The 26,221-nt window shown below is 42.6% G+C and overlaps 1 protein-coding gene across 2 annotated transcripts in view; it reads right to left on the reverse strand.

Moving 5' to 3' along the window:
* Nucleotides 1–25,686, reverse strand: part of wnt7bb (wingless-type MMTV integration site family, member 7Bb) — a 28,067-nt gene extending 2,381 nt beyond the window's left edge. Inside the window, exons 1-3 of one of the 2 annotated variants that reach the window (XM_026175307.2) lie at nt 25,094–25,686; nt 17,808–18,034; nt 2,350–2,621 (exon numbers count right to left, since the gene is read on the reverse strand). In XM_026175307.2, the coding sequence (XP_026031092.1) occupies nt 2,350–2,621; nt 17,808–18,034; nt 25,094–25,164 (570 nt within the window). In that variant the 5' untranslated portion in view covers nt 25,165–25,686. Of the gene's footprint in view, nt 1–2,349; nt 2,622–17,807; nt 18,035–22,347; nt 22,744–25,093 lie in introns of those variants that run through there. The other variant, XM_026175306.2, reaches the window with a different exon arrangement.
* Nucleotides 25,687–26,221: the final 535 nt, after the last annotated feature.

Consider the following 26,221-nt stretch of genomic DNA (forward strand, 5'->3'; position numbering starts at 1 on the left):
AACACACATGGTTTAAGTGGGTTCTTAACCAATATTATGACAAAAAAATACAGCATTATTCCCATATGGGTAAGATTTTGATGTATTATGTTATATTACAATCATAAGACGGGACTATATGACAGTTTATTTTGTGTAACTCCCTTTCTTAGGTTTGGTCTTAAGATTTGTTGGTTTATCTCCAACATATGGTACACACAGGGCAGAAAGTCTTCTCTTTGCTCCCTAATCCCGCGGCATGTGGTAAATATTGCGTGCTGTTGTCAGTATTCAAGTGTCAATCCTTTGTCCCTTGAGAGTAAGAAAGAACAAAAAACAAAAACAAAAAAAGTATTTTTTTCCTAAAAGACAAAGGGACAGAGAAATCACGGGGGTGTCGTTTAGTTGAGTCCTATTAACCCGCTGCTAACAAATCTGCCATGACTCTAAAAACTCTTCGTTTGCTTGAGCAAAGCGGGCGTCTCTGTTGTTGCTGGGTGGCTGTGCAGCTTTTTCCTGGAATGACGCCTTGCCAACAGCACAAGTCATCACTTCTATCACACACTTATGAAATGTACACAAGTGATGTTATATAGCTCTCTCTGTCTTGTCTACGCACTCATGTGGTTTGAGGAAATTTGATTTTTTTTTTTAAAAACTGAGCCTTCCCGACTACATAAAAGCTGGGATCAGATGTCAAGCCTGCCTCCAGTATTAATTCAGAGTGAGGATTTCCAAAAATGCACTGTACAAAAACCACAAGAAATGTCTGGCATAAGGAGTCTGACATATGTATGGAAACATTTACTTAAAGTGTGTCCATCAAAGCCTCTGATCTGTTACTGATTAGTCCAATATGACCAGATACACATCACCGCATACAGATGCACTGAGATGCCCTGAGATGGCTTGTCAAACACACATCTGCATGTAGACTTCTTTTGGTTTGTTTTTCCATTAATAAGAGTAATAGTAACAATCAACAAAGCCCTCTTACACTCATCATTTTAAAGGCTTCACATCTGAACAAAATCCAGATGTAACTACATAAAATCCAGTTTACATATATAGCGATGCATATGTGTGTGCCTTCATCTGGCAAATTGCAGATGGACTGATCGGATCAGTGTTGGTTTTCCAATAAGACTCCTATCTGTCTTTAACTTTTGGATGTTGTTTTTTTTTTTAAATATTTAATACCTATGTGATGCAGTTGACACTCTTGGAGTAACTGTGCATGCATCATCAAACAAAGTGAGGTACAATCAGAGAAGGCCCAAATCTCTGTGTCCTTATAAGTTCTTAAACTTTTAGCTTTCCTTCAGTATGCACACAAAAAAAGAATCTGACACTTCCTCATAGCATTTAATTTTTTTGAGCTACAAAGAGCAAAGCGGCAATAGTGCCAGCTCTAATCGAGAGAGCTGCCAGTACCATGGCATGCAGCGTAGACCATATCAGTCTGCTGTGTTAACACTAGCATTGTCGGCCTGCTTTCACACCCTGAATAGATGCAGTCAAATGGCAGTGACATGTTTTGGTATTGTGCAGACAACTGCAATAATATCCTGTTCCTGACTTTACACTTCATAATTCCATGAAAGGAACTGGAAAGGATAAATGGCAGTCCTCCATCTGGCAACCACTTGGGAAGGCTCCATTTTCCCAGTGAACATTATACAGCTGAAGTTATTAATTAGATCCATTTTTCAACTAAGTATTGTCTTTTTTCTTTTTTTCACCTCCCACACTCTCTCTGTCTTTTTTTTCCTGGTCGTTAAAGTTCTTCATGACTTTCTGCTATCTGTTCTCTAAGAAATAAACTGCTGATCTGTTGATTGATCGCAGCTTTTTGTCACAAGTCTGCGACTTTGAGCTCTTTATCTGGGAGAGCTCCGCTTGTCTGGGACACATCTCTGCATCTATGGATAAACACGTTTGCCATTAAATCCATTCATCCAGTTGTTTGTATCTTTGGCTGGCAGATATGCCATGCTATCAACTGCTATCAAGTGACTTAAAGAATAAATAACAATTGTTCTTTGTAACTACTTCCATAGTGCTGCTAGCTCTATTTAGTTGCTCCAGACGTCCATTTATTCGTTGCGGTATCATTTATCAGCGTGATCACCAAACGCAAGCTTAATCCAATGAGTAACCTTCTTTGTTTGGAGGTAAAAACAAAAGTTAGGTCATCAAGATAATGCAAAAATTCACTTCACAGTAAGTATGCTCTCTTGAGGATAGACATTTATTGTGCACAGTTTACATAATATTTAAGTAATTAATTTAAGTAAGATTTGTTTAAGCATTTTCTGGGGTTTTTGTGACTTCAAGGCTAAAAGAAAAGTATATGACATCTTTCTTTACCTTTCTGCCTGCCTCATTGTTGTGCAAGTTCATCAGACGACGTGGGGTCTTTCTAATCTCGCGGGCATCCACGAAGCGGCGAGAGAACTCTATGCCGTACTTGATGTCTGCCGAGCATCCTCCCCATTTCCAGCCTTCCTCCTGATTATAATAACCCTGCTTCTCCCTGTCACATCCACACTGACTGAGGTTGCCTTGGCTGCATGCTGCGGTGATAGCATGGGCCACCCCAGCCGCTGTGATGGCATAGGTAAAAGCTGCTTCCCGGCTGCCTGAAAAAGAAAAACAGATAAATGCTCCACTCACAGCATTTTACAGCGCAAAGAATTTGATTTTTGACAACACCACAGATATTCAGAATCTTTCCCATCATTCGATAAGCCACCATTTTGCTTTCCTCTCATGAACAGCTTGCCTTCTGTACCTTGGTAGAAATGTGGTCATACTTCCCACCACAAATTCCTTGGACCTAGCCTGCAAGAGTGCAGTGTTGGAATTCCAGTGTGGGGAGAGCTGGGGTAGGTGCTGTCCAAAGTGCTGAATTCCTCCACAGGAGCACCTTGTACTGCTGCCCACACTGCAGACAGTTGGGGTCTGCAGGTCTCGCTGACTCTGATACTGATCACTGACAAGAAAGGAAGCCCTGTGGTGCCTAGATCAGGTAATACCAGGACCTCAGAAGATAAGACCAGCTGCTAAACCTAACAAGATTAATTCTACCTATGTTTCATAGTCTGACTTCAGGCTTTAAAGACAGTGCATGCTTACTGGCCATGAAAGCACTCAAACTGAAGGTTTAGATTAGTTGTTATTGGCTTTAAAAAGTTCTACTTCGGCTTATGTCACTAGATAAAATACTATGTGCACTGTCATCACTTAAAAACCAAAAAATAGATTCAATGTCTTGGGAAAAAAATTGAGAATGCCAATGCCCGAGGTATAGACTTCTTGTTGTGTCAATAAGAGAAAAAAAATTATATATATATACAATAAACAACATGTAAAGGACCTGGGTACACTTTAGCTAAAAGGACGGTGACAATAACCATACCATACAAGTCCACTCACTTCCTGCATATCTGAAATAACTGTACTATTCCCCTAATGGCTACAAAGGGATCTGACTTAAAAGACATCGTCTCTGGGTATAGGAAGGACTGCGGGTTATTACAACCCTGGTCTCCCTCCAAGTGGCAGTAATCTAGAAGGAGGCAATCCTCAGAAACAAGGCTAGCCAAAGAGTGTTTTAAGGGGCCTTTCAGCCTGTGGAGAAGAATGTTTTGTAAGTCTTTGATGTGTGTTGTGTAATGTACTCAGTCGCAATTATTGGAATCACTCTAGGTAAAATGTGTTCTGTTGTTCTGCACTTCAGAGGGCCAAAAGCTCCATGTCAGTTTATCATTTTCTTTTTTCAGCGGTTCTCAGAGGTTCATCGTGTTCGGTAGTTTGCAAACGTCACAGTACATGACCTATCAAAAAGAATCATCCGGTTTCAGCAGGCTAGTGAACATAAAAGCTTGATGTAAATTTTCAAATGAGTGGCCGAATATAAAGTTGTACATACAGAACTTGTCACAAGTGTTCAATATACCGCCTCCAAGCTAACAGATATGATAGTCAAACTTATCCTATACTTTTGCAAGCATGTCGCTGCAACCACTGTTTTTCTTATGCTTCTTGCAGGCAACCACATGAACTCAAGAATCCCCTCTTTACTGTATTTCTGCTGGATGTCAAAACACATCTGTAGAAACCTATTTATTTATGAGTAAATTCTGGTAGCATCCTTGTAGGCTTTGGAGAGAATTCTATTTTTTTATGTATTATTTTTTGTACATTGTAGACAGTTTCAGTGTATTTGACTATATGTTCTAAACACTGATTAGCCTTTAAATACAAAAATACAGCAAATGAAGTGAAAATTATAAGGAAACAAGACAAAAACGACTTTATGGATGCCAAGCAAACACTCGATAGCTTGTGTTATCCGCTAAAGCTTATGTGTACAAATTTTTATTCAACTTTTTTTTCATTTCAAAAGCAATGTGCTTTATGTACTCCTAAATATACTGCTAAAATGCAGCCATTTGCAGCTGTTTTCCATTTCATTTCCTCTTCTTTTTTTAGAGGGACTTTTTACACCTCCTATTCTGGTCTCGGGGGCATTTTTGAACTCTCAGAGATGTTTTCACCCAAAGCCACTGTTAATTTCCTACCCTGGCACTGGTGCTGTAGACTTAATACCATAGCCACAGGTTTGCCTGGTGGGCACTGACTCACAACCACTTGCTTCTTTGGTTAGCAGCAGAGCTGTGCCCCACCAGCTTGTGGTGACATTCTGCTGCCCCCACCTCATACACAAATGCAGTCACACAGCTGCAATGTAGCTCTGTTCACATGCACACACACACACATGCAAACGCTCCCTGACCGGCCACATAATAAAATAATACGACACACTTCCACTTCCCTCCACCCTTGCGCGCATACACTGTTAAAAGCTCGTTTACACATAGATGCACAAACAGAGCATCACTGTAATGTTTAAAACAGGATAAAGGCAGTTTCCAGAGAAAGGGTGGTACTTAATGAGTTATGCTATTAGTGGGGCAATGATGACAATCAGAATAGAGAATGCTTTCATTCTGTTTCCCTGAAAGTGACTGACTCATAAATCAAAGATGGAAAGGTTACGAACAAAATAAGTGGAATGAAGCCAGTTCAGACAGGCAACTCCAGCCACACTGTGTTTTGCACGCTAACATGCTTCAGTTTCCACATGTCATATCCCAAACACCCCTCCTCTCAGTTTGGTGGTCTACTTGCAGAATTTCCCATTTCTCCCTCCGACATGTCAGTGCACTACCCTGATATGTCAACCCCCTTCACCAACCCAACCTGTAGGCTCTGTGTGGATGTTTACTCATCACTCCCAATTTCTGTATCATATTTAGAGTGGGTGATGAGTCAGAGTCTAGACACCAAAGATTATATTCTGCTGTTGAACTGCCTAGCTCAGTTACATTAATTTAGCAATGCAAAGGTGTAGCATGTGCATCCTGCGTGTGCAACATCTTTTTTTTAAAACGCCTGTGTTCTGGAGAAAGAAAGAGGCCCCCGAACAGATGTGCATCTGATGAAATTTTGAAGGAGAAAATGCACCCATAACAGCAGCAAAAAGCCCCAAAAGAGGCTGGCCCCAGAGTCCTGACAGCACTCCAGGAGGAACCACCCTGGGATAGCCTTGCTAGCTGCCAGTGGAAAATTGGAGTGACCAGAAAAACCTCAATGAACTTGGAAACATCCAGGAGAGAAGAATGGGGGAATATTAAACCAGATGTCTAATGGAGTTTAGTGGCAAGTGTCTGCTGTAGCAGCCAAGAAAGCAGGCAAGAAGATCAGGCTTGTTTCACTGAGAACAGGTAAGGGAGCTCATATGCAGACATTTGTTTTGTTTTCTTTTGTTACGGCCCTGCGTTGGGGGCTAAAACCAGAAATACTGACTCAGTATGCTTTGGCCTTCACATTACCTGACCACACCACTTTGGACAGCGGCTCCCGCTGCGATGGCCCGCCGTGTCTTTTGACCATCTGCCGAAACTAGGACATAAAAAGAAGTCTCTGGATGTAGTGGCTTGCCGCTAAAACTGCAATCTGTGTTTAGAGACGGAGGCAGGCACACCGCTAGCCAGAATTCACATGACACAGCATAGAAGATTTACAACCGGGGATACTATACAGGCAGCACTTGTGTACTATAGACAAGCTGATGTAGTAACATTGCCGCTGACCTCAACGGGCCTTGCTTTCTTCTCTGTTCACAGGCCATAGTAAAGATATGTTGTTGACAGGAGAGGAAAGGGAAAAGATATACTGAAGGGACTTGGATACAGAATTGGCTGTAGAGCGCCCTTTTCTCTCCAAAAACCAGGCCAAGGTCAGTCATGTTGTGTGTCTGCCCCATCATGGGACAAATGGTTAAAATATACAAAAAAAAAGGTCAAGTGAGGGCAGAAATGGCCTGACAACCTTGACTTGCTAAAGGTTATCGCATTCATCTGTTATTATTATGACTGACCTGATGTTTTACAAAGCAGCTAGTGGAGATGCTGAGCTAATTTTCTTTACTAATCCTGCCAGCCAGAAACAAATTCCTTCTGTCCTCGTCAGCACGCTTCCCCATAAAACACGTCTGGGATTCTGAGAATTCCGATTGCACAATGTGATACATACGGACGGTGTACAGCCTAAGAAAGATGTAGCGAAACATGCAGACATCAAGCTTTACAGAACATCACAGCAAAGGTATGATTCGGTTACGGTAAAGGTGAGGTGAGCCAGAGGATGGGTAAAGACATTCAGTAGACTAAAAGGACTGGAGAGAAGTAGTTTAGGCTGGATTCCTGGTAGGGAAGGGGTGGGGAGGGGGTGCCAAACAACAGCAAAACACACACACATACATACACAGAAGTACACACAGAAACCGGCAGGTTTCCAGCAGAGTGGCTGAATTGCCTCTCCACACAGGCCAAGCCTGCTGTTGCTGGAGCAGTGAAGGGGAAAGCCTTTTAAAGACCCCTCATCCCAGACATGCACTCACTCCCACAGGGGACACAAGGGAGTGGGGTGGGATTGGGGGTGGGGGGTGGAGAGTAGACTGCATAAAAAATAAAATCTCCACAACACAGCGACACACTCGAAGTTCAAGTTTCACATCACATTCACACATTACCTGTAAGAACATCTTGTCACACACAAATGGCCCACAGTGAACAAAGGGAAAAGTGTCACCTGCTGGTGGCCAAGAGTCTTTACACATATTGTGGGATTTTCACAAGATACAAAATAATAATAACAATAATGATAATAATAATGATAAAAAACACGATGCCAAACCTTTTTTAAAGCATATATGGAAGTTGCAGAGTGCTGTTTCTCAAGTAACATTTAGATCATTTGGTTTTTTTCTCTTACTTTTCCCCCGTCTTGCAGCAAAACTATAGAAATTGAATCAAAACACTAAAACCCAGAAATAAAAGCTCCAGGTCATCATTTTCAAAAGCAAAAACAAAGCATCGTGCAACACACTCTGCAGCTCCGGTGAATCAAATGGAAACATGATATCGCTTTTAAAACATTGTGAGCACATGCAAGTTCATGGATACTACATAACAAAGTTATTTTACGTCACTGTGCACAATAAAGTTATGACACCAAAAAATACTGAGAATAAGCTCTAACCAAAGCCATACTGGTGCTGGAATCCTGTCTCCAGGGCCCCATGGAAGGGGAAGAAAGTTGGAGGAAAACCCCTTGCTTTGTGTACCACTCGCTGAACTGACTACTGCGCTCTCTACTACTGTTTTCCGTTCCGCTTTATGTACCGTTGCTATGAACATATGCTCCCAGCAAATTATAGACAAAGTTGTGGTCCGTGAGGTTTGCAGCTTGAGGAATTAGCACAGCCGTGTTCCTGTACAATAAAATAATATTGTTTTACCAGAACTAGGCTCCACATTCTCAGAGAACTCACATCAGAGAGCCGAGGAAGTGACACGCTTTGGCACGGCCGCTCACTGTAGGTCCTCCAGTTTGATTCATATAATGAGGAGGGCTTTGAGAAGAAAAGCTAAAAACAATTATGAGGGTGTTTAACTTTGCCGGTGCACTATTAAATTCTGAGAATTTAGGTAAGCTGCCTCCCAGGCACAGAAAATTGGGGTGGCACAAAACCGTTTCAAAAGCATCCTTTCTCTCCTCTGATCTGCCTGAGGTGAAGATAAAGCTTTTTGACTGAATGCTGAGGCTTGCTAAAACAAGCACAAATCCTTCTTCCCACCCTTTCATCCTAATAATGAGCCCAAATCAGGACCTCACCTGCACACATCTACAAACGTAGGCCGCTGCGCGCTCTACGAAGCATTCATCAAGTTCACGGGAGGACAATGTCGAGGATTTTCCTCAATTTCAATCTTTACTTGAATTTGTTTCATCTTCAGCGGAAACATATTTACCGAGATGTGTGCGGATCCCACAGCGCATCAACGAAGATATCATTATCCTCACCACTATAATCAACGAGTCAAATATGCCACTGATGACATGTTTCTCCTTCTCATTACAAAAGAAACCTCCAGACTTGACATTTTCATATTTGGTGATACTCATCATCACACAGTCAAAATAAAGCCCCACGTCTCTTAGCATCTTCTCCCTCCAAACCGGTGTCTCTGCCTTAAAAACCCACTAAGACTCTCTCCCTCTCGCTGTTTCTCTCTCTCTGAACTCTCACCTAAGTGGGCCAGTAGCGATGTGATTGTTGGCACATGTAAATGTCCAGTGGTGGGCCAGCAAGTAGAGAATACAGTGATGGGCCTGGGATAGTGTGGAACAAAGCACAGAGTGAGATTACAGTTGATCCTCTTGCATCCTGCTTCCTCCTGCGTCTAGCTGCACTGGCAGACACAGACAGACGCAGATCCCACCGATAACGCGAGGCTACGGGGAGCCCCGTGTGCAGGGGGCCACAAGGGTCGGGTCTCTGAACAGCTCAGACAGACTGTGGGTGGGCGGGGGAGAGAGAAATGGGGTGAGGAAAAGGTGAGGGACCCCAGCAAACGGACACACCCACACACTCTGAGACAGAGACAGAGCTGATGAATGAACAAGCAGAAAAGCGGACCCGGCAATGATAGTGCTGTTTGGTTGCGTAGGACGACAAGCCACACCCTAGATACAGACACATGCTGTGGGCAGAGGATGTGAGGCAAGACGCTGGGAAGAAAAAGCGTAAGACATGACCTTTTACTGCCGATGATGACCACAGCCCACACGCTGCAGAACAACAAAGCAACGGACTCTCCTGCTATCTGATAAAGTTAGTGAAAGATCCTACGCGCGGGATGCGCACGCGCGCACGTCGGACCGCTCCAGCTTCTCTGGGCTCACATGGAGGAAGGCAGAGAGGATTAGCGCAACCCACATGATGACGGGCTGAAAAATAGGCCTTTTATCCACCACCGTTCCACCATAACACAATGCACGCGTCATTTCCACGCTGTTATCCGCTCGGTGCCAACTGCTTGGCTGCCTGGGAGTGGATCTGCTGTTTTGCTGGCAGATCAGCACTGGTGGTGCATCAGATCTTTTATCGGCTTTAATATTCCGTCCTTTAATGATAACAATATTTATTTTTCTTTATCTCTGTGGGATAGCGAGATTTGGGTGAATGATTAAGTAGTCGAGCTGCAGTATGCCTGAAGGGCGTAGAACCAACAAAAAAGTAATCCCCACAAAGGGGAAAAATCCTCAGTGGCAGTGAGATGATTGATGGCATTTTGGGAGAGTTCACCAGTGTCAAAGTATCCACTTGTGGTGATAAAAAAAAAAAAGGAGCAGGAAAAAACAGTTTGAAGAATGGCTTTTTTGACTGCCTTTGTTAAGCTAGTCCTGGGCATGACACCTTCTTGCCAGCTGAGTAAGCTTGTGTGTTTTTTTTCTGCCAAGCTTCACTCCCAGCCAATCACAGCCTTGAAAACATGAGATGTAAGTTTACACAGTTATGCCATGTTATTTCTTCTTTGAATTTTGAATAATTGTGGGGTTGACAGTGTGGATGGCTGAAATTACAATGCTGACTGATTCCCTTTGCCTTGCTTTGTTTATACTGTCCTTGAATGTCTGCTCTCGAGACACAATCGCCATGTGATTTAAAGGGGACTTTTCTGGAAATCTTCATCTGGCCAGAGTGAATATTTCAGCTTGTATTAGCTCTCGCTTTGTCAGAATGAGCAAAACAAAGCAATAACCGAACCGCGTGGTCATTTTAAACAGATTTTTTCATCCATTCATTATTACCCTTAGGTTAGACTGATGCTGTGCCTCCATTCTGCGGAGATATGATTTCACCACAAAACGACCATCAGCTGATTCCGAGAAAAGGAAGGAGCTCCACCAAAGAATTTATAATCTGCAAGTATTCTGTTGTCCTCGGCCCAGGAGCTTGTAGTGCGGTGTGTCGGATGAATTGTAGACGTGTGGGGGGGAAAGCAAATTAATGGCTACTTCAAGTCTTGACAACAGCAAATAAAATGTTGGCATAATAATTATTAATTATGAGTGTTCAGGAAATTTAAGGACACCGCAGGGATTCTCAAATCACACCAAAGTCATTTTTAACATCTATATATATATTTAAGATATATATATATATATATATATATATATATATATGAGCAACAATGTGGAAAAGATGGTCCCACACAGTTTGTTTTTCTCTGATTATTGTATTCGGAGTGGGAAAAGACACCAAAAATGGTTCATCTGTTGCTTCTGGCACACTCCATTCTCTGTGAATTCAGGTTTTCTATAAAAACGGGAATGGTGTATATAACACTAAGCCAAAATTCCCAAACTTTTGTCAACCACATCCTCTTTGCACTTACTTATCCAACTCCACTGTGGATAAAAAAAACAGCCTCCCTCAGTTATGTCTGGCTCTTGGTGTCTGCAGTGACCTTTCCCCTCCTCCGAGAGGTAGCCCTGCCATCTCCAGCTCCCGATCAAGTATGTGCCTGTCCGGGGAGTTCTTTCCACACAAATGGTTTTCAATAAGCCTGCTGACTTAAACATCCTTTCTAGTGACTGGATGCTAGTTTGGTCCCTGCAGCCCTGTAGGTTCTAGCAGGTGGACTGACCACTACCTTCACCACAATGTTGATCCTGTGAGAGGAAATAGGTGAAAGAGAAAGAAGGAGGATGGCATGAACACACCTTTAATTCCCTGACACCTCTACACTACTCCCATTTCTTTTTTTCTCTTTCTCTCTTTTTTGTTTTTCCTGTAACCCACAGCTTGGGGCAACTTCTCTGCACCTGACAAAAAAAAATAGAGAGAGACAGGGAGACAAAATGGGAAAAAAAATAATAAAAGGAGCACAGTGAAAAAGCAAAGGGGGGGGGGGGGGGGGGGGGTCATGAAAGAAAAAAGACTTGCTTACATCTTTTCTTAAAAAGGTCTGATTGTTTCACTGTTCACTGTAGCAGTTGTGCACAGTTATACCTAGGTATGCTTAAATTTAAATTGTCGTAACAATAAAAAACTGTCGTGTTTCCTCGGCTCACCTGCTCAAGTGCTCCATCCATTCTTGTGCAATGAGCCAAAGGCAGAATGATTGAACTTTTGCAATAATTCACTAGCAGCACAATACAAGAAACCTCTTTCATGTGAAAAAGCGTGGATCAGGATGGTGACAAACTGGTTGGAAAGTCAAACAAAGAGTAACCAGAGCAGGCCATTTTATGACAAGGGGGCCAGTGTTGGCCTTTGATGCTGAGTGTAGCTGTTGAAAGGTGTCCATTTTCAGGCTCTAATCACTGACTTCAAGTGCATTGCAATTTGAACAGAGCTGTAAGGTATTCATAGGCATTTCTTTTTTTGTTTAAGTGAAGGGCATCTCTATTACAGGTAGTTAGCCAAAGGAATGTCTGATTGCACACAGGATGAGGCTTTACCAAGTCAAAACATGTCATTAAAAACAAGGGGAGAAGTTCAAATATGCTTTGATAGGGAGATCAATAACCAAAAGCTGCATTGATCACGGCTGATGAGCAGCATAAATGCAATAGAAAAATAAAGCCAGTTCACGCAGAATATGCATGCTAAGGCTGATTTATGTGGCACAGAACAACGAGATTTAACTTTTATGTGAAATCTGTAGCACGGCACTTAATTATGCACAGTAAATTGAAATCAACAAATCACGGCTACGGGATCGAGTCTTGACAGGAGTGTTTAAAATAGAATGATTCATTCAGAAAGCAGGCCAGATCGGAGCGGAGGGCAGACCACATTTGCCATTCTTATCCTGAAACCCCCTCTTTTTCCTCCTAAGCTGCTGATGGATGTGTTTCTAATTTTATTATTGGTTCTTAATAGACTGCAACAAGTCACTCAATAACACCCATTTCTGTTAGCACGGGATAATTCATTCCACATTTCTGAGGGCTGATGGCACTGGCTCATGCCAACGCTGTTAGCGGGGCACGGGGAAGAATGCTAAATCTGCTTTTGCAGAGGAAACAGAGACACACTCAAATTGCTGGTTTCAAATCTCCGCGCTGAGTTTACGGCGTTGTACTCCAATTTGTCAGTTGGTGCGTAATAAGCAAGCTCACACTTTTTGCAAAACAGTGGAAATGCTGAGTGGCAGAGCTGCAGGAGATATGTGGGTTCATTTTTTTGTTTTTTGTTTCAGTGCATCTACTGTAGAGTCTCGTGTCAGCAACAAAAGAGATGCCGGCAGCAGCCAACCTTGAAAACTTGAAATAAAAGTGAAGTAAATATCAAATAGACCATTTTTGAACCATCTCTGCTAAATGACGATATCTCAAGTCCTAAAAATCCACAATAGCCCAGTTATTAATGTGTGCTCCCTTGGAAAGCGAATGTAATATCTTGGACCAGCTCCAGAAGAGAAAGACTGCCTCCAAGAGAAGGCAGTACAGAGAGAGAATGCATAAGACTTGCGGTCGGTTGATCTTTACTTCTTGAAAAACTGCCGACATCTCCTCCCTTCAGTCCAGAACTAAGACTGCATCACTGAGCACGGGGGTGGGTGGGAGGTTTGGCGTTCATAATTTGGGGGGATTTGAACAAGGAACCTAAACAGGAGCAGAACGCGAACAGCTTTTCCCTCTACATTTGATTATGATGATGTTGGAATTTGCAGATTTGAAGCAGGGATCGGAACATTTTCTCCGAGGGGTGTATTCCATGATTTCATATGCCATGCTAAAGAATTCCATAATACATACGGACGCGGTTAGAAAACATGGTTACATCTTCAATCAAGGGCAATAGTCACTGGAAAAGATCACAATCGCGAAGGTTGCATGCAGGCTGCTGGCAGCTTGAAATTCAGGTGTTGAGAAAAAATACAGTCACCCGCTTCTCCCCTGTGTGTGCATGTGTGTGTGTGAGAGAGACAGGAGAGTAGCTGCGGTGTCGGTGGTTTCCTACGATGACCTAGTGGGACGCTACTAAACTAAAACAGAGCACTTAGATCGAATCCAGCAGCGTGCTTGATCTCATTTATTCAAAACGTAGTAATCACACACCTCTGTCTAGCAGTCGCTAGATTTAGGTTTAAAAACATAAATATTATTATATTAATACTCTGAGGTCTAAGTCATCATATACCCTAACCCTAACCCGCGCTTTGGAAGAGCAGTGCCAACCATTGCTAGCAAACGGTGCTATGCAATATCAAACTAATGCAAATACATGAATCCCAAATATCTACTGAAATGATCTTACATATAACACTAAATGTGATTCACAGCTTACTCAGTATCATCGTCACATCTTTAAGTATCTAAAAGGCTTCTATGTTAGCTGTGTCCACAACATAGAAAACAAAAAGCATGGTTATTTTGTTGGGTTCTATCTATTTTTGTGGTGCAGGACTTCTATGCATTAAACATCAAATAGGTTATAGTATGAAGTCCGCACTTTTAACACAACTTGAAATGGAGACTCGGCGAGGCTGTATCTCCCTGCTAGACCATCTTAAATCAGTCCAGAGAGTTAAACCTATGAATAGAGAGGAGCTATCCTACTCCTTATGTACACACAGCAAGAAATTTTTACTGACAGGGATACCGAACTGGGGTTAAAATACATTACCGCTCAACACTGACACACAAACTCTTTGTGTATGACTCTAATTCTATTGTGATAATGTTTGGCACACGGGTTATAGGCTCACCTCACATAGCCAGCATGTTTCTATGAACGAAGGTGCAACATATGCTACCTTTTATGGTGCAAACACAGACCCGGAGGGAGAGATTTGGGTGATTCACAAGGTCATGATCAGAAGTAAAAACAGCATATTGCCAGACTTCAAGCTACACAGTTGCGGTCAGTCAGCATCGCATGACTAACTACTGGCCAATAAGTTTGCAGCAACAAGTTGTGGTTTAGATGCTACAATAGAGAGATGACCAGATGTTTTCCACACAGATTGCAACCATTTCCCAGTCCAAATGCTGACTTTAAGTAATCTGATTACATCTAAATTTTCCATGTTTTTTTTTAATGGAGGTACAATGTGAAATGTTCAATTCAATGGAATATACTTACTCTTTTTTTCACACTTGGATCAATGATAGTAAGAAATAACTGTTAAACAATTTCTTATTAAGTCTTTTGAGCTAGTTTCGCCTTCTAAAGTTTCAAAGGGATAAACTAGCAGCCTGCACAGACTTTTCTTTGAGGCATCAGCTCCTCGAAATGTGCAGCGTTTTCTCTGAACAAGAATCGATTTGGAACGATTACTATCCGGGTTCGCATGTCATGGTCCTCCAGTCCTCCTGTGTGCCTCCACCGTCTCTCTCTCTCTCTCTCTCTCTCTCTCTCTCTGTTGTGTCCTTGCTGCTCTGTGTGAGGGTGTGTTTACTTGCCTTACAGGGGCGGGATCCTCCTGGGATCCCCGCCCTCTCCTGGACACACCTGACTCAATCAGCACCAGTGGATCATCTGGCAATCAGCTGTTTGCTATTTAAGCTGGGACCTGACCTTCAGTCTTTGCCTTGGTGTTGTCTAACTGCAGTAGTGTTCATGTTGCCTCTCTGTTTCAGTTTATTTGCTGAAGCTTTCTAATGCGTCTTTTCCTGTGCCTAGGACGGCCCAGCGGAGTTCCAAAGAGTGTTTGTTACTTGGCAGAGTGAGGAGATCGGGGACTTGGATTCATGCAACCTTCCATCCATTGGATTTTGTACATATTGGACTTTTGAACTAAGCACTTCAAAGACTTTGTATATAGCACTATCACCAACACTGTAAATATACTCACTGAACTTTCATTCCTGAGTCCTGCGTTTGAGCCCAGCCAGACAAACCATGACATTGCATCATTTGCAGAGATGCAGACTGAGAGGATTTGGTGTCACTGTACTGACACGCAGGGTGCCTTATAATATGTCCTCTTGCAGTTTACAAATGTGACGCAATCGAGCAAGCTGAAGCTCTACTGTCATGTGTTCTTTTGATGCGCCACTCTGTTCGCATAAATCTGCACAGTTCGGCCTGTTTTACTGCTCATTAACTTTGTGTGTGGTTCAAATATGACAATAGAAGATGGGGTGGGTAGGTGGGGGATTTTTATGGGGTTTATTTTCTAACATAAATGAGGGAAAATAAGTTGAAAAATAAGCCCCTGTTGGCTGGTTATTTTATTTATTCATTGAAAAACCCCAAATCTGCCTTGGGAATCCTAACTTAAATCAAGTTCCATGTTGGTCTAGAGGAAGACGTCATTGTAGGGATACTTTATTGAGAAGGCCACCAAGTCCCATCATTATAGAACAATCATGACAGGCCCAGCAGTCATCGGTCTCTGACTATAACTGGACGACCAACAGTGATGTGCTCAGTGCGGGCGCACGGAGCATTTATTTGTGCAGATCTACTATGGAAACCAAACAAGTTAACACCAAATTCAAATGGCGCCATTGCTAAATATATAATATAACATATAATAAACCAGAGAAGACCCCCTATTGGGTTGAATATATGTTTTAATAGTAAAATTTACTTTGGGTGAGCAGCATAATGCATGAAAACATTAATAGCCGTCACACAGAAATACACATGAGATGCGTCCAAAGAACCACTGCCGAATGCCATGTATAAATCTCCGAGTGCTTCAAAAGGCCATAAAAGACAAGAACAAAAGAAAGCGAAAAGGGGATGTTGTTGAGGAAAACAACATGAGCTTCATTACCAAAGAAAGCGCCACATTCACAACAAAGAAAAAAAATGCTTTTGCTAAAAGGAGCTGGAGCTAATTCAGCTGCTGCTTAAGAGGAGGGATTGTGAACAGAGCCACTGGATTAAATGTGCAGCCCAACCGCAACGTAATAGCAACAAAGCATCTAAATGAAAGGAAATATATAAAAGTCCCTGTAAAACAAAAGCAGCGCAAAAGAGATTTGCAGAAGTTTGAGAAGTCCCTCAAGCAAAAGCATTTTAAAATGTAAACGTTTGCCCTCTTTTGGGGCTTTTTCTGCCTATATGAGAACACTCAAGTGAACCAGCCAGGCATGGACACAACCAATTTAGCCCAATTAACAACAGATGTGTCCATCTATTTCGGTTTGACATGAGTTCTCTGCAATAACACGATTAGCTGTCTCTTCATTCGCCGTCTCGTTTTCCATCCATACGCTTTCCCCATCAGAGCCGCACTTCTTTTCGGTAGCTTTTCCACAATTTTGGACACAGCCAGCTATGGCAGGCATGCTGCTAACCAACACCCCACACTGCACAAACTACATCAGCGAATCAGCTGCAGGGAACACTAGAGAAACAGCATTTTTTCAGCTGAGAATGAGGAGCAGCAAAAGATGGGGTGGAATCAGCGGTATGCGAGATCCTCTTGAGCAACATGAATGGTTATACAATAGAAAATCAAAAGAGACTGCGCATTACTGGTTTGAGTTTGAACTGACTGTGTGATGTGTGCAGCTTGGGTTTGGCTTGTTACGAGCCATATTTCATGGGGTTCAGAGGGTCAGGGCCTGGTACCACATTTTTGATGCTCTCGTGGCACTGTTTCATAAAACTGGGACAATAAAGATGCATTATGTAACTTCTTGTTTAATAAGAAAATTACTGGTATTATTGTTGTCAGCTACATTGCCATTACCAAATTAATAGTTGCGATTGCAGGCAGAGAAAGAAATTTACCACCATCTGCTCAGCATCGCACAACTTTGAGGCTACACAAAGCCTCAAAGCTGTAGTTCCCGTTTTGTATCATACTTTCATTGTTAAGTTGACTGGAAAGTCACAAATCCATAGTAGTGTACAACAGTGCCTCAAATGGTTTGTTCCTCTGTCTTATTAAGACGGTGTATCGCTCACCTTTAAGTTATATTCAAACCAGCGTCATACCAAATCCATAGTTATTATGAGTGAGTGCATTTTTGTAGTGAAGTACTATGTCTATAAATTTATTTGGGAAAGTGTGCCACTAATGTAAAATATCATTTAAGCTGTATTGTTAAGTATCTTTGTGTATCAAAATCCGATTATAAGATTTTGGCTGTTTTAGCTTTTCTTTCTAACTGGTGTACATTAGTGGGATGTCTAAGACTTTTATTTAATCTCTTCTGCATAGAATACGGTTATTATGATTTTTTCCACCAGAGTCCTGTAGGGTAGCAGACCGTAACACTGAACCTAACTTTAGCAAACAAAAACCTAACCCCAATCCAAAGGTCTTACACTGATTCAATTTGCTCATTAAAGACGTGATCAGTGGCAAAAGTTCCTTGCAGCGCCATAAGCAAAGCCTGTGTAAGTCTATCGCATGCACAGCCATACAGAGCACACAGATATGGATACAGGAACACACTATCCCGCTTCAATTTGTGAAAGAACGCAGACTAACCTACTCGCAGCTCCTGACCGAAGACTGTTCTTTCTCCCAGCGCCGAACAGTTCCAGCGTCCATATCGGAACTGGTATTGACACTCATTGATGCCCATCTGGGCCCCTTCGCCCACAACAATTATGGCGTCCGGGCGGCTCTGGCAGATGGCCCGCTGGCGAGGTGCCAGCCCTGGGATCTTGTTGCAGATGATGTTGGCACCCAGAGCCACCACTGAGGACAGGGCCCTGCCGAAGTAAGAAAAACACACCGCCACACACGCAGACATGCATTCATACGCAGAGGCATGGATGCATGCATGCGTTGTCGCACACACACACACACACACACACACACAAACAAACTCAGTTAGAGCCTCCAGAGGACGGTGAGATTTACTCACTTTCACGAGACTCTCCAGAACAGGATTCAATTCAGCCCGTGATTGATGCACATTCCATAGTAAAGTGAAAGCTGTACTGCACGAGAGTATTACTATTTAATGGATTAAAGGTAAATGAAAAACCTGAGAGCTTAATCCAACATAAGAAATATAAAAAATAAAAATAAAAAATGTTAAAAACAGCCCAGAGAGAGACAAGAAGATGCTTATTTGGCTGTTCACAACAGCATTCCCCAGTGGTTTGGAAGACGTGAGTTTAAGTAATTTGTTTGGATTTTTGTGTCAATTGTTAGGTAACATACTGGTGTGAATGGCTTCCAGACTTGTATACCCACTGTGCAGACCTCCTCGGTGCCTGATGGCACAGTTGCAGAAATCGCTTTTTTAACCAAATCTCATATAAAGTACGATTTGTATGATTTGTGTAATTACAGTATGCGTTTGAAGAATACTTGGGGTGTAAATTGCCCATAAATTTCATGAGAGGCTTTGCATTGAACACATGTAAGGTTTTCAGCACTGGTTTTCTCCAATCCTAAAGTGGTCGGTCTTGTATGACCCAGGACATGTCCTTATTGGTTCACCTCAAACACACAACAGCATATTTGATAGGTACAACGGCATATTTTCAAGATGGCTTTATGGCCACTGGGAACACCAAAACAGATTACAAAAAAAAAAGAAGAAGAAGAAGAAGAAAAAGAAAAACACAGACTTTCTCCAAGATTCTGTTTATAGCCCTTGAAACCATGTAGATACATACTTTTCAAACATGTCAGGGACAGGGAGCCATAAATGAGCGCGGAGGCAAACACCGCCTTTGAAGTATGACGTCGACCTCCGAAGTATTGACCACAAACGGGGCAAACTAACACAGGCGAGCTGTGTGTCAGCGAAAAGAAATGGCAACATATATAAGGGGTGAAATGGAAGAATGGATGAAGGAGACGAAGAGAGAGGGAGAGACTGGGAGAAACAGAGCTCTAGGAGATGTCGATTTTAGAGCTCGGAGCACACTCTCGTTCTGAGAAGCCCTGACTTAGAGCGTGGATTTGAGTCGGGATAGCTAAAAACCTCTCGGACGACTGTGTTCTCTTTTCTGATTGTTGTTTAAGTTCCTACGCAATGGAAGAACAACATAAATCTCAATTTCAAAGACAAACTTTAGAATAAATCCTAACTGCAGTGGGGCGAGTATCTGTTACCAAACACAGGGCTACACACATTGTCTTGGTGGAGTATAACATTGAAAAGGGACACGCAAAATGGGTATGCTTGTTGATTTTAGAAACGCTTCACTTGAACTCGCCATAAATCAATCAATGTCAACATGTTAGGATACACGTTTTCATATAGAATAGAAGCCCGATGTTTATTAGACAGAAGAAGAAAAAAAAGAAGAAGAATTAAATTTGGTCTGCGAAACGTGTGCATCACTACACTAGATGCAAACTTATCTAACAGGTATTTAACTTCTAAAAAATAATCATATAATTTTTTTTTTAAAATCCCCTGTTAGAAAGAAAAAAGGACATTCATCAGGTGCCTTCTGCATTCGCAGCGAACACTACAGCCTGCTGCTTCTTTCAATCCTGCTTTGCTTTCTCAGCTGTAAAGTAGCTCGAACTTCTCTGACCCTCTTTGACCCTCCGCTGCATACACGGTAGTTCATGGCAACGACGACATCCAGTTTGTCCAAAAGTGAAAGGTGGGCTCATTAAGTTTAATGTTCAACTAGAGAAATTTGCTTCCTTCCATAATGAACATTAGAGATGAATAAGGTCAGTTTGCGATAAAAATCCAACACAAGCGTCGAGGTGATAATTTTTAGCTCTGTCAAAGAAACCTCTTTTCAGCCTCCTTTGTTAGCTCTTTCTCATGTCCTTCACATGCTAATTTGCACAATCACAGTCTACCATGGGCAAACCCGACCAATAGACAACACCAAACAGAGAATTCCAGGGCTAAGCTTTTAAATCCCCGCATCATCAAAGTGCACAAATGCGAATCTGTTTGCTTAGTGTATGCTCTGTGTGTGCCAGCAGCTTGGGGGACAGCTCACCCACAGCCACACAGATCTCCAATAAGATAGACTGTCAACATGAACTTAAAAGTAAGCTGATGCATTTCAAAGCCCCGGCCTGTATAGCTTCCTCAGGTTTACAGGATGAGAGTCGATGCAAAAGTTGTGTCTTTTCATGCAAACTGTGTGCTGTTTAATCGACTAATGGCAGCGTCACTGGATTGTGGTTTAGCAGTGATGCTGCAGAGAGATGAGAGGAAAGGTGGGTTTTAATTTTAAAGCAGCAGGTGGAAAGTCTGATCATGTTACCACAAACCGTACAGAAACCTAAAACATTTAGAGTCCACCGTTAATTGCTCTTTCTATTCTGATTTTTAAGCTGGTAAAGCTGATTTTTCATTAATAATTTAACCTTAGCGCTGATAAAACATGATCATTTCCATGTTACATTGATCCCAAAAACTTCAAGACTAAAACAGTCACCAGGAAATGTAAATGAAACACTACTTTAGGTCAGTGTGAAGTCATTACTGTGGAAGAGCTTAAATCTTAACTGTGGTGAGGAGCTTAAAGATTCCATCACAGTGCAGTGTGGTGGCCTTAAGAGGAACTATCATCTGCGTCATGGCATTCAGTTTGCTTACAGCCACCTGCTTCATCACATTGAACACTTTGAACCTAACTGACAGGCTGTTACGTTCCCAGGCGTGTTTTCTACAAGAGGAAGGCCCTCGCAAAAATGCCCGAGGCACAACTTACTCAAGTCAAGTGAATAAATACTCTCCTTATTCCCCCCACCACACACACACAGACACATTAACAGCAAATCTAGCAGCATTTATAAATTTTAGCATTTTAGAGTGGTTTTACTTAAAACAAAATCCCTTACACGCCCACAGTTTTCAGACTGTTTCCACAGGCGAGGTGTGCAGTGACTCCAAAGGACTATATGGATATATACTTTGGCTCGGGGTGTATTTACTGCCCACAAAAAACTTGTTTTTACAGTTTTACATGCCAAAACATTTCCTGTATAGTTTTGATGAAGGGGTATTGTATTATTTTGAATCTATGTTTAAATGTTCTCCACGTGGCCTATCCTGCAGTTAATACACCGCTGAAAACATAGTTAAATAATCCAAACAAATAATGGTATGTAACTTTGATGTGCAAGCCATATACTTAGCAGCGTAGCCTACTTTTGTCTGAACCCCCCCAAGGAAAAAAAAAACACATCTATTCCAGCATCAGGTTTGGGGTCTCCGGGCAGCAAAGGATGGAGCAAAGGACCATGTAATTATTTTGGAAACTTTAAGAAAGCCGCCGTTCTGCGAAATACTTTTAATCCAGAGCTCAGCGCATTGCGGTGCCAATCACGTACGTGTTGCATAGGGGATAGCTTAAGATGTGGGCTCAAACGGTAACATCAAAATATTTGAAATCGGGGAGAGGTGAGGTAATGCGTGGTAGTCTTTCGCTCGCTCTGGCAGGTTAAAGGTGCTTCCATGCGTAAAAATGACCCACGTTGCGCGAAGTTTTTCTCACAAGGGGAAGAAAACAGAATCTCCGCATCTAATTGTCTTGAACATCTCTGCCACTCAGTGGCCAAAATGGACCAATGTTGCAGTTCCTACAGTATTATTTTTCCTCGATTTTGTAAAATGTTTTAAATCCAACAGCCTGACCCAAACGAGCCCTACTTACTCCGCAGACATGCTCGCTGAGGGGATGGCACATTAGAGCGTTGAGCTTTACGCCAAATTACTGCTTTCCCACGTGGACCCGGGTGTTTCTACTGATGAGTATTATCTTTTTTCTTCTTTTTTTTTAGTTTGGATAACATTAGTTCAGTTGAACAATCAAATATGCCGCCTGAGCTGCACTTCTGTTAGACCCGGTCCGTGTTCGATACAGTTTGATATCACGGTGTAAATAACTCTGACCTGAGGATGAGGGATGAGCGAAATAATCCACTTTTATCGGCTTTTGAATATTGGGGCGAAGAAAATATATCCCCTATTGAGAAGACTGAGGGTTGTGAGAGGAGGAAAGCCTAACCCGTGCATCTTTGTGTTGCTGAGGATGAGAGCGCGCACCCTGTGGAGTGAAGGACTCGTTAATTGGCTCGAACTTACAGGTAGCTGCCACTCGTCAGGATCAGGAAAATCTGCGGGTAGTAGACTGACAGCAGTACACTGCGCGACGAGAAGAGGATCATGATGACATTGAGCAAAACGGCCACGCTCGGTTTGAGTGAGACGAGACGGACTACGATGAGAGGAGGAGGGATAAAAAAAACCTTCTTTAATCCCGGGCTTTAAATCCCCTTTTCCGCACAAAAATAAAAAAATAAAACTCGCTCTGCGTCGCCTTGTGTTTGCGCAGCGACTCTACGCAGCTCCAAGCTCCCAGGGCCGTGTGTGCGCCGAGATTGGCTCTGTCATCTCTCAGCAGCGGAGGCTGTTACACAGTACTGTGGGTTCCCGAGCCGGAATGATGATGGTTTTAGGGATTTTGCATGGCAGAAAAGTGCCTCTCTCCGCTCTCATGAGAGTCGTGCCTGCCATTGGGCAGGGAGAGACACTGCTATCCGCCCACTTTGCCACAGTGGGACAATAGGGTGACACTCATCTGATTCCCGTTGGACAGCGCTAAAGGTTTCATTCATCATTATCACCCCCTCCCCACCTACCGACACAGCCACACAGCCCCGCAACCTCCACCCCCAACCCCACCATCCAGCCAAAAATAAACAAACACAGAGGCTGGCTGCTTCAGCCTCACACCATCAGCGAGGCTCCATGTGTAAGAAATCAGCGCACGTCTTGGCAGGATGTGTCATTTTGAATCAACAAGTTGGCATCACGTTAACGAAGTGACTCTATCTATCTATCTATCTATCTATCTATCTATCTATCTATCTATCTATCTATCTATCTATCTATCTATCTATCTATCTATCTATCTATCTATCTATCTATCTATCTATCTATCTATCTATCTGTCTGTCTGTCTGTCTGTCTGTCTGTCTGTCTGTATGTCTTTCTGTCTGTCTGTGAATGGCAGATATGATTCTAGCTATTTTTCCATGCTGCTGTAAAGAAATGTCTTTGTCTGCTGTGACATTTCCATGGAAACATAAAGCATAATTCCCAGAAGCCAAACAGGGGTTCAGTGACCTTATTCTATCCTGCGGCAACACTATAACATTTCTATAGGCGTCTATAATATTTCTGCTCTGCCTACCTGTCTGCTGCGCTCTGTTGGCTGTCATCCTATTTTGAGACCCTGCTCTGAGGCAGGGTTTTCTATGCTCAGGGTGCAGGATTGATGGAAGTAAAGGCTTAAAAACTGCACTATTGTTGCCATAAACTGAATTTTTCTTTTCTTTTTTTCTTTTTTCTTTTTTTTCTGACATGGTTTGGTGAGTGGAAGCTTTTTTTATCTTCTCAACATCGTGACTTTCACTCAACACCTGCAGGCTCCAGTTATTGTACACAAAGAGGGTACCATGAAAGACTTAGCCGGAGTAAAAGGATGGAAGGAATGAGCTAACTGCTCAGGATTAGTAAACAATAAGACAAGAGACCCCATAAAGGAGCTACTGTCATGTGACATGAACCCCGTGTGAAATCTGAAGTCAGTTCACGAGGTTCTGTCTATTTGATTCGTTTCGACCGCGCGAATCTCCGAGATTTGCGCAGTCGGAGCATTAACATCAAGCTGCAGGGGCCCAATCGTTCCATTTTACAGCTGAAAATGTGAGACAGGATAAGATCAGATCTACTTAACTGCCATTATAAGCACAAGCATACAACAAAGTTAGAAGCACTCCTGAACTTGATGTATATGACAAACATAAACAGTCTTACTATTAGAATAAAAGAGTCATAAATACATGTTCTATACTATTATGTGGTGTGGTCGTGTGTGACTGGTACCAGCTTTCATTTTTAATTATTAACTTTTATTTATTTCTTGGGCAATTGCTTAGAATTAACCCACTAAGCAAATGCAGAGTGGCTTAAAAACAACAGAACCTGTTATAAAGTCTACTTTTTATAACGTAGGTCCTGCTTTTGCTCTGATTCGGTTGGATCTGTCTCCTCTGCAGCGCAACGTTCCCGGTAGGCAGGGCTGCACAGGACCCCTGGGCCTTATTATGGCTATAGCAGCTAATTTATATTGGTTTCAGTGTATTGGATTCAGATGGGTTAGAACATGTACTCTTCGACTCACTGAGCATTTCACTAATAATTAATGTTTTATTAACAGTATGATGTTAAAAATGCGCAAAAAACCCCGAACTTCTGCTTATCTTCCTGGAGATCCTAACACGATCATGCCCGAGAGGCAGCAGAGAAGGAAGGCATGGACGTCCTTCTGTGTTTATGTATCAAGGTGAGGTATTGCAAAACAGGTAAAAACTCCGTCTGGGCAATGGAATGTGGAACTACAACTCAGTCTGCCGCTATTAATGAAGGTATGCAGGGCCGAGCTGAATCCGAGGCAGAGACAGCGGCTCAAATGATCCTCTGCAACAAAGCAGGAGTACCAGGAGGTGAATTAAATAAGCTTCTGTGGTAAACGCCGATCGATCGTACTGTCCGTTGGTACAAGAACAGACCTGCAATTTTTTTACGCATAACACCCCTCTCCAAGCTATAGCAGTGCACTTTGATGATGCAATGATTCTTACATGTTTAAACACACCTGGTTTTACTTTTTCATCCTCATACTTCACTCTAAGGTCAGAGGGCAGTCGAATCTTTCCTCTACAATGCTTTTCCCCTCTGAAGCGTGCCTGACTGTCGCAACGAATTTCACACCGAGGCTCGCGGGCTACAGTGTCTCGATAAGTAACAACGACAAAAAACTCACCCAAGTCTGAGGTATATGATGCCAAAACACAGGAACACGTAGAGACTCCGTCTTCGGAGGGTTTCGTGCATGATCGTTGCCACTTTGTCCGGAGGCCATGCACTATAACATAAAGTGGCCACGCTTTCCGTTCACATTGGCAGGTTTCTTAGCCCTTCCAGATGCACGTGTACCGTCTGTTTCCCGCGACATCTAGCATAAGCTCCTTGGAAATAATCGACCGTGCGAAATCCATGGTCCGCGAGTACAGGTGAGATGCTGATGACGACCTGAAAGGTGGCTAAGAACTCCAAAATGAAACTCGAGAGAGGTTCGGACTTGAAAGGTGAATGAGTTCTTGGAGGAAGTGCCTCCTATTCGTCCTTACTTTGACGGTAAAACCTAATTAACAATTCCTACTTGCTGTGCCTTGCAGGTAGAAAGAGAGCGAGGGAGGGGGGAATAGTTGCGCATACTGCAGTGTCCTAAAAGAAAAGGAAAAAAACGCGGATTTCGTGGTGTTTAAAGCTTTGGAACATCGCTGCTTCTATATTTTGAAGACATCTTAAACACAGACCACGTTACTAACTTGCAACCGCCAGGTAGTCTAATACAGGTAACAAAAGGGCTCCTTGCCTCCTCCTCCTCCTGCAGCATGGATATGCAGAGGATGGGACGGGCTTCAGTGCTGAGCTCAACACGTGCAGTTGTTGTATGGAAAACTAAAAGGAACGAAGTGAAATGGCCTTTTATAGGCCTGTAGCCCCGGCTAGGCGCTTGCAACATTAGGCATTGCCCCACAAGTGATGGGCTACACCACAACAGTAAGCCCCATAAAATGAAGCAGAGGAGGAATGGCTTTCCAGCTGTTTGAGTGAAAAAAAAATACCACTGCATGACTAATAATTAATAATAATGAACTGGTTCAGTAGGATTCTGTCAGTGATTTTGATTAACAGTGAAGTGCATGAACAAAAAAACATAAACAAAACCTCAATATTCGCATTTCTTGCCTATGAGCCAGGGTGATGTGAATTTTGAGCAGATATTCAGACTATGGAGTTAAATCCTTTGGGACTCCCTCTGGTGGCAAAAGGACACACACATACACACACACACACACACAGATAGATAGATAGATAGATAGAT

Source organism: Astatotilapia calliptera, chromosome 7, assembly GCF_964374335.1.
Source record: "Astatotilapia calliptera chromosome 7, fAstCal68.1, whole genome shotgun sequence".
Classification (NCBI taxonomy): domain Eukaryota; kingdom Metazoa; phylum Chordata; class Actinopteri; order Cichliformes; family Cichlidae; genus Astatotilapia; species Astatotilapia calliptera.